The sequence below is a fragment of the Artemia franciscana genome, chromosome 19, assembly GCF_032884065.1.
Source record: "Artemia franciscana chromosome 19, ASM3288406v1, whole genome shotgun sequence".
Lineage (NCBI taxonomy): Eukaryota > Metazoa > Arthropoda > Branchiopoda > Anostraca > Artemiidae > Artemia > Artemia franciscana.
In genome coordinates, this window is record NC_088881.1 from 18140885 (window position 1) to 18156524 (window position 15640).

The 15640-nt window shown below is 37.2% G+C and overlaps 1 protein-coding gene across 2 annotated transcripts in view; it reads left to right on the top strand.

The window, feature by feature from the left end:
* LOC136039366 (alpha-mannosidase 2C1-like) overlaps positions 1 to 15640 on the top strand; it is a 158329-nt gene that overhangs the window by 77354 nt on the left and 65335 nt on the right. For both annotated transcript variants that reach the window (XM_065723034.1, XM_065723035.1), the window contains exon 12: positions 9924 to 10033. In XM_065723034.1, coding sequence (XP_065579106.1) covers positions 9924 to 10033 — 110 coding nt within the window. The remainder of the gene's footprint in view (positions 1 to 9923; positions 10034 to 15640) is intronic.

The following is a 15640-nucleotide window of genomic DNA, read 5'->3' on the forward strand; positions in this document are numbered from 1 at the left end:
GAATCTGATATTTTGAACAGTTGGGGGCCATGTCATGCCTGGAGACATTGTTAGTTGACTTTTCGATCATTTTGAGCAAATGGCTATGTTGAAATTTATATCGGGTGTCTTTTGCGGAGAGTTGCTAAAAAAGGTGTGGGAGGGGGCAGGCTGCCCTTCAATAAGTTTTGACTCTTAATAAAGGTGCCGAAGCTTTCATTTTCCAATGAAGTGATCCCCCTCCAAAGTTTCTATAATCATCCTTTCTATGTGAAGTGGCTCTGGAAAAGTGAATTGTATGGCCCTTTACTCTAGGCAATACTAGAGTTGTCTATCCCTTCCTATAGTTGCCTGACCTTTTTTTTTAAAAATATTTTCAAAAACCAATTTTTGTTTGCTTTAATTGATGCACTTTTAATATTGGTTAATTTTATGATTTGTTTTAGTTTTTTCTCGTTTTCGTAGTTTTTCTGCTTAAGAGTTAAACGTTGGGTATAAACCTAGGATTCCAGCAATACATAAGGAAACCTGTTAAGAAAACAATTCTTACTTCATAATATGCAGAATAATCCTAGTTGACTTATTTTGCAGGGGGAGAACTTTTATTTTACTTTTTTCCTTTGTTTCCGGTTTTTCTATTACATTTCTAAATATTTGTGTCTATTCTCTAAGTCTTGAAAATCGCTTATAAACAAACTCCTAAACGCCATGTAACTAACCTAACGTAATCTAATTTATCACTGTTTTTGCATTGATATGTTTTTGTGAGAAATAATTAGATGGCACTGATGGTGTTTAATTACATGTATGAAGTAAGAGCTGTTATTTGAAAACGGATAAATGCAGTCGAATCCATGTTTGGTTTTCGGAATTATGTTAAAAAATGTATAACAGTGAAAGAAGTGAAGATAAAGATTCTTCCCCTGTAAAATATATAAACTAGGATTATTCTGCATATTATGAAGTAAGAGTTATTTTCTTAACAGGTTTCCTTATGTATTGTTGGAATCCTAGGCTTATACGAATTGTTGTAATCCAATTTAAGTTTTGGACAAACTTTGGACATTCAGTGAGAATTTTTAATCAAGGGTAGTTTTGTGCAATGAATTTTCAATAATAAATATAGCTTAGAATTTTGCGTGGATGGGTAAGAGTATTATTATTCATATGAATTGAAAATTTTAGAAAAATCTTATTCCGCTATTTTATTAAAATGATCTTTTTTATTGTATTTTCTTGCAAGTGCTTATATGTTTAATTAAATGTTGTAAATGCCATGTTAAATTTGTTTTCTTTTCTTCAAAAGGGAAATTACTAATGAATACAAACCGATTTGTTTCCTTAATTTTTTTTCTTAAATGAGGTTTCTTGGTCCTTAAATTTCAGTTGAGATGTCGTTGTAGCCTGCAATATCAAAGCAAGTCAACGTAAAATTTGAATTTTTTCAAACAGTTCGTGGTGACGAACTGTAGTAAGGAGCGACCCGGCTCAATAGTAATCAAAACTCTAAAAAATTGAATTTTGATACCAATAGCTACATCAAAAGAATCGCATTTTAATGATGATTTCAAATATATATGTTTCATCAAGTTTAATCATACCCATCAAAAGTTACGAGCCTGAGAAAATTTGCCTTATTTAAGAAAATAGGGGGAAACACCCCCTAAAAGTTGTGGAATCTTAACGAAAATGACACCATCAGATTCAGCGTATCAGAGAACCCTACTGTAGAAGTTTCAAGCTCCTATCTACAAAAATTTGGAATTTTGTATTTTTTGCCAAAAGACAAATCACGGGTGCGTGTTTATTTGTTTGTTTTTTTGTTTTTTCTTCTTCCCAGGGGTCATCGTTTCGACCAAGTGGTCCTAGAATGTCGCAAGAGGGCTCATTCTAACGGAAATGAAAAGTTCTAGTGCCCTTTTCAAGTGACCAAAAAAATTGGAGGGCATCTAGGCCCCCTCCCACGCTCATTTTTTCCCCAAAATCAACGAATCAAAATTTTGAGATAGCCATTTTGTTCAGCATAGTCGAAAACCATAATAACTATGTCTTTGGGGATGAGTTACTCCCCCACAGTCCCTGGGGGAGGGGCTGCAAGTTACAAACTTTGACCACTGTTTACATATAGTAATGGTTACTGGGAAGTTTACCGACGTTTTCAGGGGGATTGTTTTTGGTTTGGGTGTGGGGTTGAGGGGAGAGGGCTATATGGGAGGATCTTTCCTTAAAGGAATGTTTCATGGGGAAGAGAAATTCAATGAAAAGGGCGCAGGATTTTCTAGCATTACTATTAAAAAAAAAACAAAAAAACAATGAAAATATAAACATGAAAAAGTTTTTTCAATTGAAAGTAAGGAGAAGCATTAAAATTTAAAACGAACAGAGATTAATACACATATGAGGGGTTCTAAGAATACTTTAGCATAAAGAGCGATGTATTTAGGAGGAGATAAATACTTCGCTTTTTATGCTAAATTATTTTTAGTAATTTCAACTATTTATTCTACGGCCTTTCTGATTGAGGGGTCATTCTTAAAGAATTGGGACAAAACAAGATTTAGTGTGAAGAGCGAGGTATTAACGAGGGGACCAACCCCCTCATATATATAATCAAAAATATAAGAATATAAAAGTTTGTTACGTAAGTTAATTCTTAAGTTACGTATATTTTTTACTAATAAAAACGTTCGTTAAAAATTAAAAGTTCTAGTTGCCTTTTTAAGTTACCGAAAAATTTGAGGGCAACTAGGCCTCCTTCTCCACCCCTTTTTTCTCAAAATCGTCTGATCAAAACTAAGAGAAAGCTATTTAGCCAAAAAAAGAATTAATATACAAATTTCATTTTAATATTTATGTGCGAAGAGCCAAAACCAAACATGCATTAATTCAAAAACGTTCAGAAATTAAATAAAAAAAAACTAATTTTTTTAGCTGAAAGTAAGGAGCGACATTAAAACTTAAAACGAACAGAAATTACTCCGTATATGAAATGGGTTGTACCCTCCGCAATCCCTCGCTCTTTACGCTAAAGTTTAACTCTTTGCCACAATTCTACTTTTTAAAACAATTAAAAGCTTTAGCGTAAAGAGCGAGGGATTGCGGAGGGTACAACCCATTTCATATACGGAGTAATTTCTGTTCGTTTTAAGTTTTAATGTCGCTCCTTACTTTCAGCTAAAAAAATTAGTTTTTTTTATTTAATTACGCTAAGAATCGATACAACCATTTTTTTTTTAAAATTCATTGTACTCGTTAAGGACTCCTTGGTCCAGTTTACTTAGCCTTTAAGTTTCCCACCTACGAGACAAAATGAATTTTTGGGTCATTTTGAGGTTTCTAAAATCAATATCATCACTTTTTTCAAGTTATTTCTTCCTCTTGTGCTCATATGATCCAGTGCATGACTACTAAGTCGCTAATAGATCAGAAACAAAAAATTTTGGGTCTATTTTGGGTATTATGAATGAAAGCAAGATTTTTTTTTTCCATAGCCTCTGTCATCAAGGTCTCCTTATGTCTTTCTGTATGCCATTTCTGTCTAAGCCAATCTAAGAAAACAGAATTTCTTTGCCCTGTTTCAGGTGTCAAGTATTAATGAAACTAATCTTGAAAATATTTTGGTTTTAACTGGGGCCTTTCTGGCCCAGTTTACATGCCCTGTAAGTTATAAACTTATCAGAGACGACAATATTTCCGTTGCATTTTTAGGCATCACCAGTCAGATTTGTTTCAAGTTTTTTTTTAACATGCGGGTTCGCCTGTCTAAGATAGATATGAATGTAATTTTCAAGCTGATTGGAGAGACATAATTTAAGGCCCGGTTTTGTCCGTTTCAAATTTTTCGCCTGGTTATACCGTCTTGGTAACCTGGATAAATATGTTGGTTTCTTTCGATATATTTTTATCCCTCCCCAAAAGTCAAGAATCAAAACCTACTTACTCCTGCTGCCAGTCTTGAAAGTTTTGCATTAATCTCTATAGCCGTTCCTAGGATGTTGCATATGCGCTGTTTTGATCATCTGGTAAGACATAATGTCTTTTGATTTGCTTTGATCCTTAACTGTGAATAGATTATATGTCTCGTTGAGGCTTATAGTGCAAAAACGTTTAGGTGGGTCGGAAATAAATCTTAGCCCCTGTCCTGAAAATCAAAACTTGAGGTCCTTGTGGCCCCCCTAACATTCTCTGAACGTTTCAGCTTGATGCCCTAGTTGATTTAAAAAAATTTGTAGATGTGCTATTTTGATAACATCGTACCACATATTGCCTTTCATTTATCTCGATAGTGTAGTCCATTCTCCTAGGTTTTTTTCACCCAAGAATGTATTTTTGTGTAATATGTATCTAGAGTTTTTTTTCTGAGCCAACGACGCATGTAGGCTGCATGGAAATGTTTCTTCAAGCCGTCAGAGCAGTAAAAAAGTACTAAAAAAGGTTTCAGGCATTCTGAGCGCATTCGTGAATGTTTCATACAACTGGCTCTTTTGCTCTCTTCAAATTATAAAAGAAAGTTTGTCCAGAAAGTAATTTGTTTGCTTATCCATCCCTTACGAATGCTAAATTTGCTTGAAGAAAACCTGACAGTTTATGCCTTTTGTTTGATCTCAGATAGTTTGTTTTACAAAACAAGTTTGTCGTGTGGGGTTTGTCGATTGATGTTAACATTCTTACATTTGGCCTGACATGTAACACATTGATGTCTCTATTTCGAGATGATTCTCGAATGATCGAGTGATAGCGATCGCAAATTCTGTCGGCCGGTCTGTTGGTCTTTCTGTCCCGGTTTTGCTATTTTAGGCACTTCCAGGTAAGCTAGGACGATGAAATTTGGCAGGCGTATCAGGAACCAGACAAGATTAAATTAGAAATTGTAGTTTCCCCGATTCGAACATCCGGGGGGAGTGGGGGGACGGTTAAATCGGAAAAAATAGAAAAAATGAGGTGTTTTGAACTTACGAACGTGTGATCGGATCTTAATGAAATTTGATATTTAGAAGTATATCGTGTCTCAAAGCTCTTATTTTAAATCCCGACCGGATCCGGTGACATTGGGGGGAGTTGGGGGGAACCTAAAATCTTGGAAAACGCTTAGAGTGGAGGGATTGGGATGAAACTTGGATGGAAAAATAAGCAGAAGTCCTAGATACGTGACTGACATAACTGCAACGGGTCTGCTCTGTTTGGGGGACTGGGGGGGGGGGTAATCCTGAAAAACTAGAAAAAATGAGGTATTTTTATCTAACGAAGGAGTGATCGGATCTTAATGAAATTTCATATTTATAAGAACCTCGTAACTCAGATCTCTTATTTTAAATCCCGACCGGATCCAGCGTCATTGGAGGGGGGGGACCGGAAATCTTGGAAAACGCTTAAAGCGGAGAGATCAGGATGAAACTTGGTGGGAAGAATAAGCACAAGTCCAAGATACGTGATTGACATAAGCAGACCGGATCCGCTCTCTTTGGTGGAGTTGGGGGTGGGTGGGGAGTAATTAAGAAAAATAAAAAAAATTTAGGTATTTGTAACTTACGAACGGGTAATCAGATCTTAATGAAATTTGATATTTAGAAGGATCTTGTGCTTTAGATCTCTCATTTTAAATTCCGACCAAATCTGGTGACATTGGGTGGAGTTGGAGGAGGAAACCAGAATTCTTGCAAAACGTTAAAATTGAGGTATCTTTATCTTACGAATGGGTGGTCAGATCTTAATGAAACTTGATATATAGAAGTCTCAGATTCTCCATTTTCAATTCGAATCGGACCGGGGGACATAGGGGTTGGAGGGGGAAACAGAAATCTTGGAAACCGGAAATCTTGGAAAACGCTTAGAGTGGAGAGATAAAACTTGATCATAAGAACAAGCACAAGCTATAGATACGTGATTGACATAGTTGGAATGGATCCATTCTCTTTGGGGGAGCTGGGGGGTGTTAATTTAGAAAAACTAGAAAAATTGAGGTATTTTTACCCAAGAACGAGTGATCGGATCTTAGTGAAGTTATAAATTTAGAAGAAACTCATGTTTCAGAGGTCTTATTTCAAGTTCCGACCAGATCTGTTGACATTGGGGGTAGTTGGAGGGGGAAACCGAAAATCTTGGAAAACGCATAGATTGGAGATATCAGGAATAAAATTGGTGGGTAGAATAAGCAAATGTCATAGATACTTGATTGATGTAACCGTACTGGATCCGCTCTCTTTGGGGGATTTAAAGGGTGGGGTTCTTTGCTTTGGCGAGTCTGGTGCTTCTGGACGTGCTAGGACGATGAAAATCGGTATGCGTGTTAGGGAGCTGCACATATTGACTTGATAAAGTTGTTTTCCCCGATTCGACCATCTGGGGGGCTGAAGGGAGAGGAAAAATTAGAAGTTATTTATAACTTACGAGTGGGTGATTAGATCTCAATGAATTTTGATATTTAGAAGGACCTCGTGACTCAGAGCTCTTATTTTAAATTCCGACAGGCATTAAGTCTCTGATTTTCCTTTTAAATCAATCCTTTGATTCTTAGAATTTTGCTAGAGCTCATGCCATATGAGCTCTTGGCTCTTCCAGCCTCGTCACAAGTGCCATATGAGCTCTTAGCTCTTGTTTCAATCTTATTGGTAACAATTATAAGACTTAGGTAGCCACATCAGCTGATCAAGTTGGTAGATTATTTCTTAATTTTCAAAACGGATGAATTTTTCAACGTTTCAGTTGAAAACATTTTAGTGAAGCTGCTGAACCGCGGTTACATAGTTACACTATCCTAACAATATGCTGCTGATGCAGCAGTAAAAAACTGAACGATAATGGAATCGATTGATAAAAGTACTTTTTAAAATCTGTTTGCCATCCCTTTCCAGCTGTTAATTTATGTTCAGAAAAAAGCCTTGCCATCTTAGATTTCTGTTTATTATTTCATTTCTATATTTTCTTGTTTTTCTGTGTAATTTACTTGCATAATATTGAAGGCGGTGTGAATACTCATGCGTCGTTGTGACAAGAGTACATACAGTATACTGTTTGATGGGCCCCTGTAATCCTAGGGTAATATACTCTTTTAAAGCGCTTAAGCTGATAAATATGATGTGTTCTTGTCAGCTCAAGAAATAAATATTCAGCCTTTTTATAGCCAGTCTTTTGAGATTTGTCTGCATTCCATTAAATAAAAAATAAGCCATACCAAATACAACAACTGTAATTAACGGAAAGTTCTGATTTTATTTTGAAATGTACCAAAATCATAATAATAAAACTTTCTTTCGGCTAAAATTACCTTAACAGTCAGGTACTGGTCAATTTATAACGAGGATATCGAGATTTAATTTTGGCTCTGCCACATACACGTGTTTTTGTATGGCACTTGGTATTTACCAAGTGACCTATAGTGATCGCAATTTCTGTCGGTCTGTCTATCCGGGTTTTGCTAGTTTGGGCACTTCCAGATAAGCTAAGACGATGAAATTTGGCAGCCGTATCAGGAACCAGACTAGATTAAATTAGAAATAGTTGTTTCCCCGATTTGACCATCTGCGGGGGGGGGGGAGTGGGGGACGGTTAATTCGGAAAATTAGAACCAATGATGTATTTTTAACTTACGAACGGGTGATCGGATCTTAATGAAATTTGATATTTAAAAGGATGACGTGTCTCATAGCTTCTATTTTAAATTCCGACTGGATCCGGTGACATTGAGGGGAATTGGAAGGGGAAACTTGAAATCTTGGAAAACGCTTAGAGCGGCGGGATCGGGATGAAACTTGGTGGGAAAAATAAGAACAAGTCCTAGATACGGGATTGACATAACCATAAGGAGTCCGCTCTCTTTGGGGGAGTTGGAGGGGGGAGGTAATTTGGAAAAATTAGAAGAAATGAGGTATTTTTAACTTACGAACGAGTGATTGGATCTTAATGAAACTTGATATTTAGAAGGACCTCGTAACTCAGACCTCTTATTTTAAATCCCAACTGGATCGAGTGTCATTGGGGGTGTTTGGGGGGGGGACTGGAAATCTTGGAAAATATTTAGAGTGGAGAGATTGGGATGAAACTTGGTGGGAAGAATAAGCAAGTCTTAAATACGTGATTGACATAACTGGATTGGATCTGCTCTCTTTTGGGGGAGTTGGGGAGAAATAATTCGGAAAAATTAGAAAAAATGAGATATTTTTAGCTTACGAATGGGTGATTGGATCCTAATGAGATTTGGTATTTTGGAAGAACCTTGTGTCTCAGAGCTCTTATTTTAAATCCTGACTGGATCCGATGACATTGGGGGAGCTGGAGGAAGAAACCAGAAATCTTGGAAAACGCTTAGAGTGGAGAGATCGTGATGATACTTGGTGGGAAGAATGAGCACATATACGTTGAATTAATTACATATACGCATTTGAAATAACCAGATCAGATTGGCTCTCTCTGGGGAAGTCGAGGGGAGGGTTGGGTTAATTCGAAAAAATAGAAAAAAGAGGTATTTTTAACTTACGAACTGGTGATCTGAGTTTAACGAAATTTGATATCTAGAAGGGTCTTATGCTTCAGAACTCTTATTTAAAATCCTGACCAGATCCGGTGACATTGGGGGAGCTGGAGGAGTAAACCGTAAATCTTCGAAAACGTGAAAATTGAGGTATCTTAATTGAGGGATCTTAATGAAATTTGAAATACAGAAAGATCTTGTGTCTCAGATGCTCCATTTTTAATTCGAATTGGATCCGGAGACATAGGGGGTGGAGGGGGAAACAGAAATCTTGGAAACTGAAAATCTTGGAAAACACTTAGAGTGGAAAAATCGGGATGAAAATTGATGGGAAGACTAATCAAAAGTTCTAGATACGTTTTTGACATAACTGGACTGGATCCGCTCTCTTTGGCGACGGGGGTTTCCAGTGCTTTGGCGAGCTGGGTGAGTCTGCACGTGCTAGGACGATGAAAATTGGCAGGCATGTCAGGGACCTGCACAAATTGACTTGGTAACAGTCGTTTCCCTGATTTGACACTATATTTGATATTTAGAAGGAACTCGTGCCCCGAGTTCCGTGCCCCGAGTTCCGTGCCCCGAGTTATTTTAAATCTCGACCGTATTCGGTGATATCGGGGGAAGTTGGAGGGGTAAACCTGAAATCTTGGAAAATACTTAGAGTGGAGAGATCGGGATGAAACTTGGTGGGAAAAATAAACACAAGTCCTAGATACGTTATTGACGTAACGGACTGGATTCGCTCTCTTTGGGGGAGTTGGGTTGTCAATTCGGAAAAATTAGAAAAATTGAGATATTTTTAACTAACGAACGTGTGACCGGATCTTAATGAAATTTAATGTTTAGAAAGAATTCATGTCTCTAAGCTCTTGCTTTAAATCCCGATCAAATCTGGTTTCATTAGGGGGAGTTTGAGGGGGCAACCGGAATCTTGGAAAACGCTTAGAATGGATAGATCGGGATGAAAATTGGTGGGAAGAGTAAGCAAATGTCTTAGATACGTCATTGACGTAGCCGGACTGGATCTGGTCTCTTTGAGGGAGTTAGGGGGGTCCAGTGTTTTGGCGAGTTTGGTGCTTCTGGACGTGCTAGGACGATACAAATTGGTAGGCATGTCAGGGACCTGCACAAATTGACTTAAAAAAGTCGTTTTCCCCGATTCGACCGTCTAGGAGGCTGAAGGGAGAGGAAAAATTAGAAAAAAATGATGTGTTTTTAACGTACGAATGGATGATCTGATCTTAATGAATTTTGATATTTAGAAGGAAATCGTGTCTCAGAGCTCTTATTTTAAATCCTGACCGGTATTAAGCCTCTGATTTTTCTTTGAAATCAATCTCTTGATTTTTAGAATTCCGCTAGAGCTCATGCCATACGAGCTCTTGGCTTTTCCGACCTCGTCACAAGTGCCATATGAGCTCTTAGCTCCTGTTTTGCAGGGTTGTGATTATGAACATACTTAGAACTATACTTTCAGGCTTCTATGAAAGAGTTGAATCGACGATCTGAACTGGCTTTGTATAATACAGAATTTCTCGTAGTTGTGGCTCTTCAGACCTGTGCCATTGACAAACAATCCGCTTTAAAGTAAGTCTTTTTTAGACTGTTATGGAATATACTGCTTTCTCAAAATGCTATATATTTTTTTTTTACGGCTTTGTCACTAAATCCTAAGAAATAAGAAAATCAGGGCCTCGAAAAATGGTTTGTATTTTATTGAGTCCTATTGCTTTTACGTTTCAACTAATAATCTTTCATCTTATATAAACTGATCATGCTTACCAAACAAATGAGCTACCACGTGCAAATATGGTCGTCGAGAGGGAAAGGCTTTGTAAATCTATTTAGCTTTTTGATAGTTATAAATGGATTGGTTATCTTTCCTGAATTGCAATTTGTTAAACGGTAAATTTTACTAAATAGTTTTTTCCTACCAGGGTCAATATTGCAGTTTTGCTACGCAAAATATCAGAAATGTGCAATTTGCCGTTGTACGATCTCATGCTAAACTTGAGAGAATTTTAAAGGACTATTAGGGGTCGATTGAACCTCAAAGGTTGAGTTGGGGGGGTGTCTCCCAAATATCGACTCCTCCGTAAAAATAACAAAATTTTTCTATATAATCTTGAAACTTGTATCCTTAAGCTATTGGCTTAAGGGAACCCTTTTGCAAAGAAAAAAAAAGAATTGAAAAAATTGTGCGCCCTAACATTGGCCGAAGAATTTTTTGCTTATAAACTTTGACTCGGAATACTTTTGTTCAGTGCAGTTACTTGAATTTGAATGTTTTCTATTATTCCAGACTAGAAAACAAATAGATTTAAGACGCACTAAACAGTCTTTATAGTCCATCTGTCCGATGTGCTTGAAAATGACGTTCTCCAGTTTTTTGGCCAGGTGGGACCCCTAAAAGAATTTAAAACTAATTTTAGCTGTATGGATTTGTGATGTTCGAAAATAAGCTCAACTTTTTTTTTATATCTCAAATGTTTTTAGGTTACAAGGCATGTTGGCAGAAAAGGTAGAATAATGAAAACAAAAATATTCGGAAGGTTGGTTGTATCTACACGTAACACCTTGAAGTGGGCTAACATTTTTTGTTTTCTAAATAAATTTGTAATTCGGATGAATAATAATCCTCCTGTCATCCACAGAAAATTCCATATTAAAATTGGTATTGTTTGCACAAGATACTGTTTATCGAGTATATTTTCGGAATATTTAAAATTTGTTCGAAATTTTAAATTATAATCTAACATTTTAATTCTTCTGAAGAAAGACCGAAAAAATATTGTAATATTTCTAACGCCTACCAACAGTAAAACTCTATTAATTATAAACGAACAGATGGTAATTTACAAAAGTTTTATCCAAGAAAGAAGTCTTCCATGAAATGTAAAGAACCATATCAAAACCTAAGACGAGAAGAAATAAAGTTAAATAAAAATCTACTCTTAAAATGAACTGAAAATTATCAGCAATGAATAAATGAGACCTAATACGGACAGCGATGAAAGTGATCATTCAACTCAAAGTCAAAACGGGCAGGAATTGCCTCTAAGAGGAGCAGGATCATCTCTCTTCAAATTTTTAAGTCATAGCGTCATTTGCACTTTACGGGAAACAAACTATATTTGAAAGACTTTCTATTGTCTAAGCATAACAATAGACATTAAAAATTACTAAGACTTTAAGTAATTAAGATCATTTTGTATTAAACAATGAGTCAACTCTCACTAGTTCTTTCCTTCAGTATTGATTATTCTAGTTATTTTCTTTAATTCTTTGTCAATGTTAAGACGAACAAAACAACCTGCTCAAAATCCATATCGTTTTCAATAAAACAGTTATGGTCAGAACCCCAGGAAAATTTTGTACCTTATTTACATAATTTCCGTCACATTCTTTCCTTGCATGGCGGATTTGTGCTAAGTTGACTAAGGTAATGTAGAGGAAATCTAATTGCCTATATGCAATTAGCTCATGTATCCAAAACTAAATACTGTTTTACTTAAAGCCCGTTATTAGATAAGTTTTACGATGAGATGTTTTGCTTTACATTTGATGTGTTGGGTGATACTTTGATTAAACGATATATCGATGTTTTCATTTTCTATATTTGTTGTAATGATTCCGATATCTCCGATGATTTCTTTTTTTGCTCAGATTAATTGACTCTTCGCTTTGTTAAAGTTCAATAACCAAAGTTGTAATTAAATGAGCATTTCGCACAATTTTTTTTCCAAACACTGAATAATATAAAAACAAGCTTTGATGACATAAATGCTTACCATAAAAATCCAGATTTGACATTACACGGGCTCAGTCTACGGATAAAGAAAAATAAACGACTGGGTATTTTTGGCTATTGAGAATCAGCGGCATTTCAATGTTTTCCCCTGAAAATAGTTTGTGCCTTTTTGTAATTAAGCAAAAAAGCAGGTTTTTTTCAACTGAAAGTAAAAATCAAAATTAAAAATTAAATGAACAGTAATCATTACGATATGGAGAGGACATCTCTCTATAATCCCTCGCTCTTAACGCTAGCGTTATTTAGAATTTTTCAAAAAGCTATCCGATTCTAATTTAACGAACCTTGTATTTCACTTCCTGTTCGCAAAGGATTGGGATACAAAGTCATATTTTAGCGTAAAGAGTGAAGTATTTAAGAGGGGGTATGCCCTTCATCCCACCACTGAAAATTCCCACAGAGGAAATTCGCCTCCCGGAAAATGTCTGTTTACTTCCCAATAACGAATTATATGTGTAAGCAATAGGCAATAGGCTTTTTTTTAAATTAAATGAAAAACCATGTTTTTTAACTGAAAAAGTAAGGAACGACACTAAACTTAAGACGAACATAAGTTATTCTGTATATAAAGGGTGATGTTCCCTTCGTAACGCCTCGCTCTTTACACTAAGTTTGGCTCTGTGTCAGAACTCTACTTTTTAAAGCAATAAAAACTTTAGCGTAAAGGGTGAGGCGTTGAGTAGGGGACAACCCTTTTTCACATACGGAATAATTCCTGTTGGTTATAAGTTTTAATGTTGCTCCTTACTTTCAGTTAAAAAAAGCTTTTTTTATTAATTTCTGGATGTTTTTCAACTAATGCAGGTCCGAATTTGGCTCACCGATATGAAAAATAACAAGAGCTAAGAGCTCATATGGCACTTGTGACGAGGCAAGAAGAGCTAAGAGCCAAGAGCTCATAAGGTATGAGCTCTAACAAAATTCTAAGGATCAATAGATTGATTTAAAAGGAAGATCAGAGGCTTAATGCCGGTCAGGATTTAAAATAAGAGCTCTGAGTCACGATGTCCTTCTAAATATCAAAATTCTTTAAGATCCGATCACCCACTCGTAAGTTATAAATACCTCATTTTTTCCAATTGTTCCTCTCCCTTTAGCCCCCCAGGTGGTTGAATCTGGGAAAACGACTGTATCAAGTCAATTTGTGCAGCTCCCTGACACGCCTACCAATTTTCATCGTCCTAGCACGTCCAGAAGCACCAAACTCGCCAAATCACTGAACCTCTCCCCACAAATCCTCCAAAGAGAGCGAATCCAGTACGGTTACGTCAATTACGTATCAAGAAATTTGCTTATTCTATTCACCAAGCTTCATCCCGATTCCTCCACTCTCAGCGTTTTCCAAGATTTCCGATTTCCCCCTCCAACTCCCCCTCCAATGCCCCTCCTTTTTCGGTATTATCCGTTATGTTCGTGAAGATCTGAATGAAAATAGCCTGTGTTATCTGATTGCCAACTGTTTGAAAGCAACTCAAATCCGAAACACCCGTTCATTTCAGCTTCTTTTTTAGTTTAAAGAGGACCTCGAGTCTTCTATTCGCTTTCCGCCCATCATAGGGTACGAAAGACTCCCCATTAGTATATTTCAATGCTTGCCACCCCAATGCTCCTTTTGCCAGTCATAAGGTCATTTGCGTCTGCGTGCTCAGGTACCCAAAAATGTTCCAGGTGTGGTGAGGCTGGCCACTCCACAACCAGAGATAATCCTTGTACCAAGGCACTTAGGTGTGCTCTACGCAATTCCTCCGACCACCCATGTTACAGTTTTAAATGTCCTGTCGCTCAGTCTCTTCTAAAGAATTCCAATGTCTGATGAAACCTTAAAAATTGTATCGTGGAACATCAATGGGAAAGTTCTTCCGAAACATCACCTACTATCTGTATTTTGCTTGCGGTTTGACGTGGTGGGTCTTCAGGAACACTTGTTGTCAAGCGATAGTCGTCAACTGTTGGAGTTCACGTCTTCTCATAATCTGTTTTTCCACCATGCTAAGTCCACTCGCGGTAGGCCTTCAGGTGGTTTGGTCCTGATGATACGGAAAGAGCTACTTGGTAATCTAGTTGCTATGTCTGACAGTTTCCTTACGGTTAAAGTTTCGAATGTGGTCATATTCGTAGTTTATTTTCCTACTAATTACCGTAATGATATGTCTGAGAGGAAGTTCTCTCTCACATGTACATCTATTGCCAAGCTAGTATCAAAATATGAAGATGAAGGCCTAAGTTGTCTCCTATTTGGTGACTTTAACTGTGAACTGTCTGACCCTGAAAACAATAGATCTCAGATCTTGCTCCATGCTTGTCCAAGTCTCACCTATGTTGGAAATGATCGTGATTCTACGTACATCCATCAATCTGGCTTCGTGTCTCAGTTGGACTATTTCAATTGTTCTTCTATGATTAAACCCACATCTAATACTACGGTTCTTCTTGATTACTCCATATCCGATCACATGCCGATCTGTAATTCTTTTCAAATAAAGCCCTTGCCAAAAACTTCACCCACAAATTCCCCACCTAAATGGTTGTTCAGCCTCAAATGGGAAGCAGCTAACATCGATTCCTACCAGAGTTCATGTGACTACATACTGTCGAAGATCCGAATTCCTTTCGCACTTCTCTGTTGTCCGAACATGACAGTAGACTCGGAAAAAATCATCCTACTAAACATCTACTGTTCTGAGATAACGCATGCTATCCATACAGCTGAGAAAACTGCAGTTCCAGTCCGCAAAATTCGCCACGGCACGGAAGTGCGTAACTGGCGGAATAATCCTAATCTCCTGGCCGCATGTGATTCAGCAAAATTCTGGCTACATTTATGGGCAGATTGTGGGAAGCCGCGCTCACAGCATAAGGCTAACGAAATTGCCCGTACCAGCGAGATTGTCGATAATTCGCCTCTTGCTTTATGGCATCTTCGAGCTAAGAACAAATCTTCCAATGGTCTGCCCTGCATGCCAGAAAAAGACTGGTGCGACTACTTCAGAGACAAATTTTCAGCCCCTAATTCCTACCTAGATAACACATTTTGCCAGGCCCTCGATAAGGAGCTTCAGTTTGCAGTTAAGGATATTGGTGTCCTGGTCACTCCGTCCTTGATGCGTTCCAAAATTGATAAGTTAAAAAAAAAGAAGTCTAAGGACATCGATGGTATATCTTGTACCCATTTAAGCTTTGCCAGCAATCTTCTCCTAGAGCACCTTTCTCTGCTATTTCAAATGATTTTCGTTACTGGCATCGTTCCAGACAGCTTTGGTGTTGGATTGGTCCATCCTATTCTCAAAAAAGGTAAACCAGCTGACCAGTGCGCTTTATAACGTCCGATCACTGTTTCAACTACTTTTTGTAAGCTATTTGAATCCCTTATTTTTGATGAAATT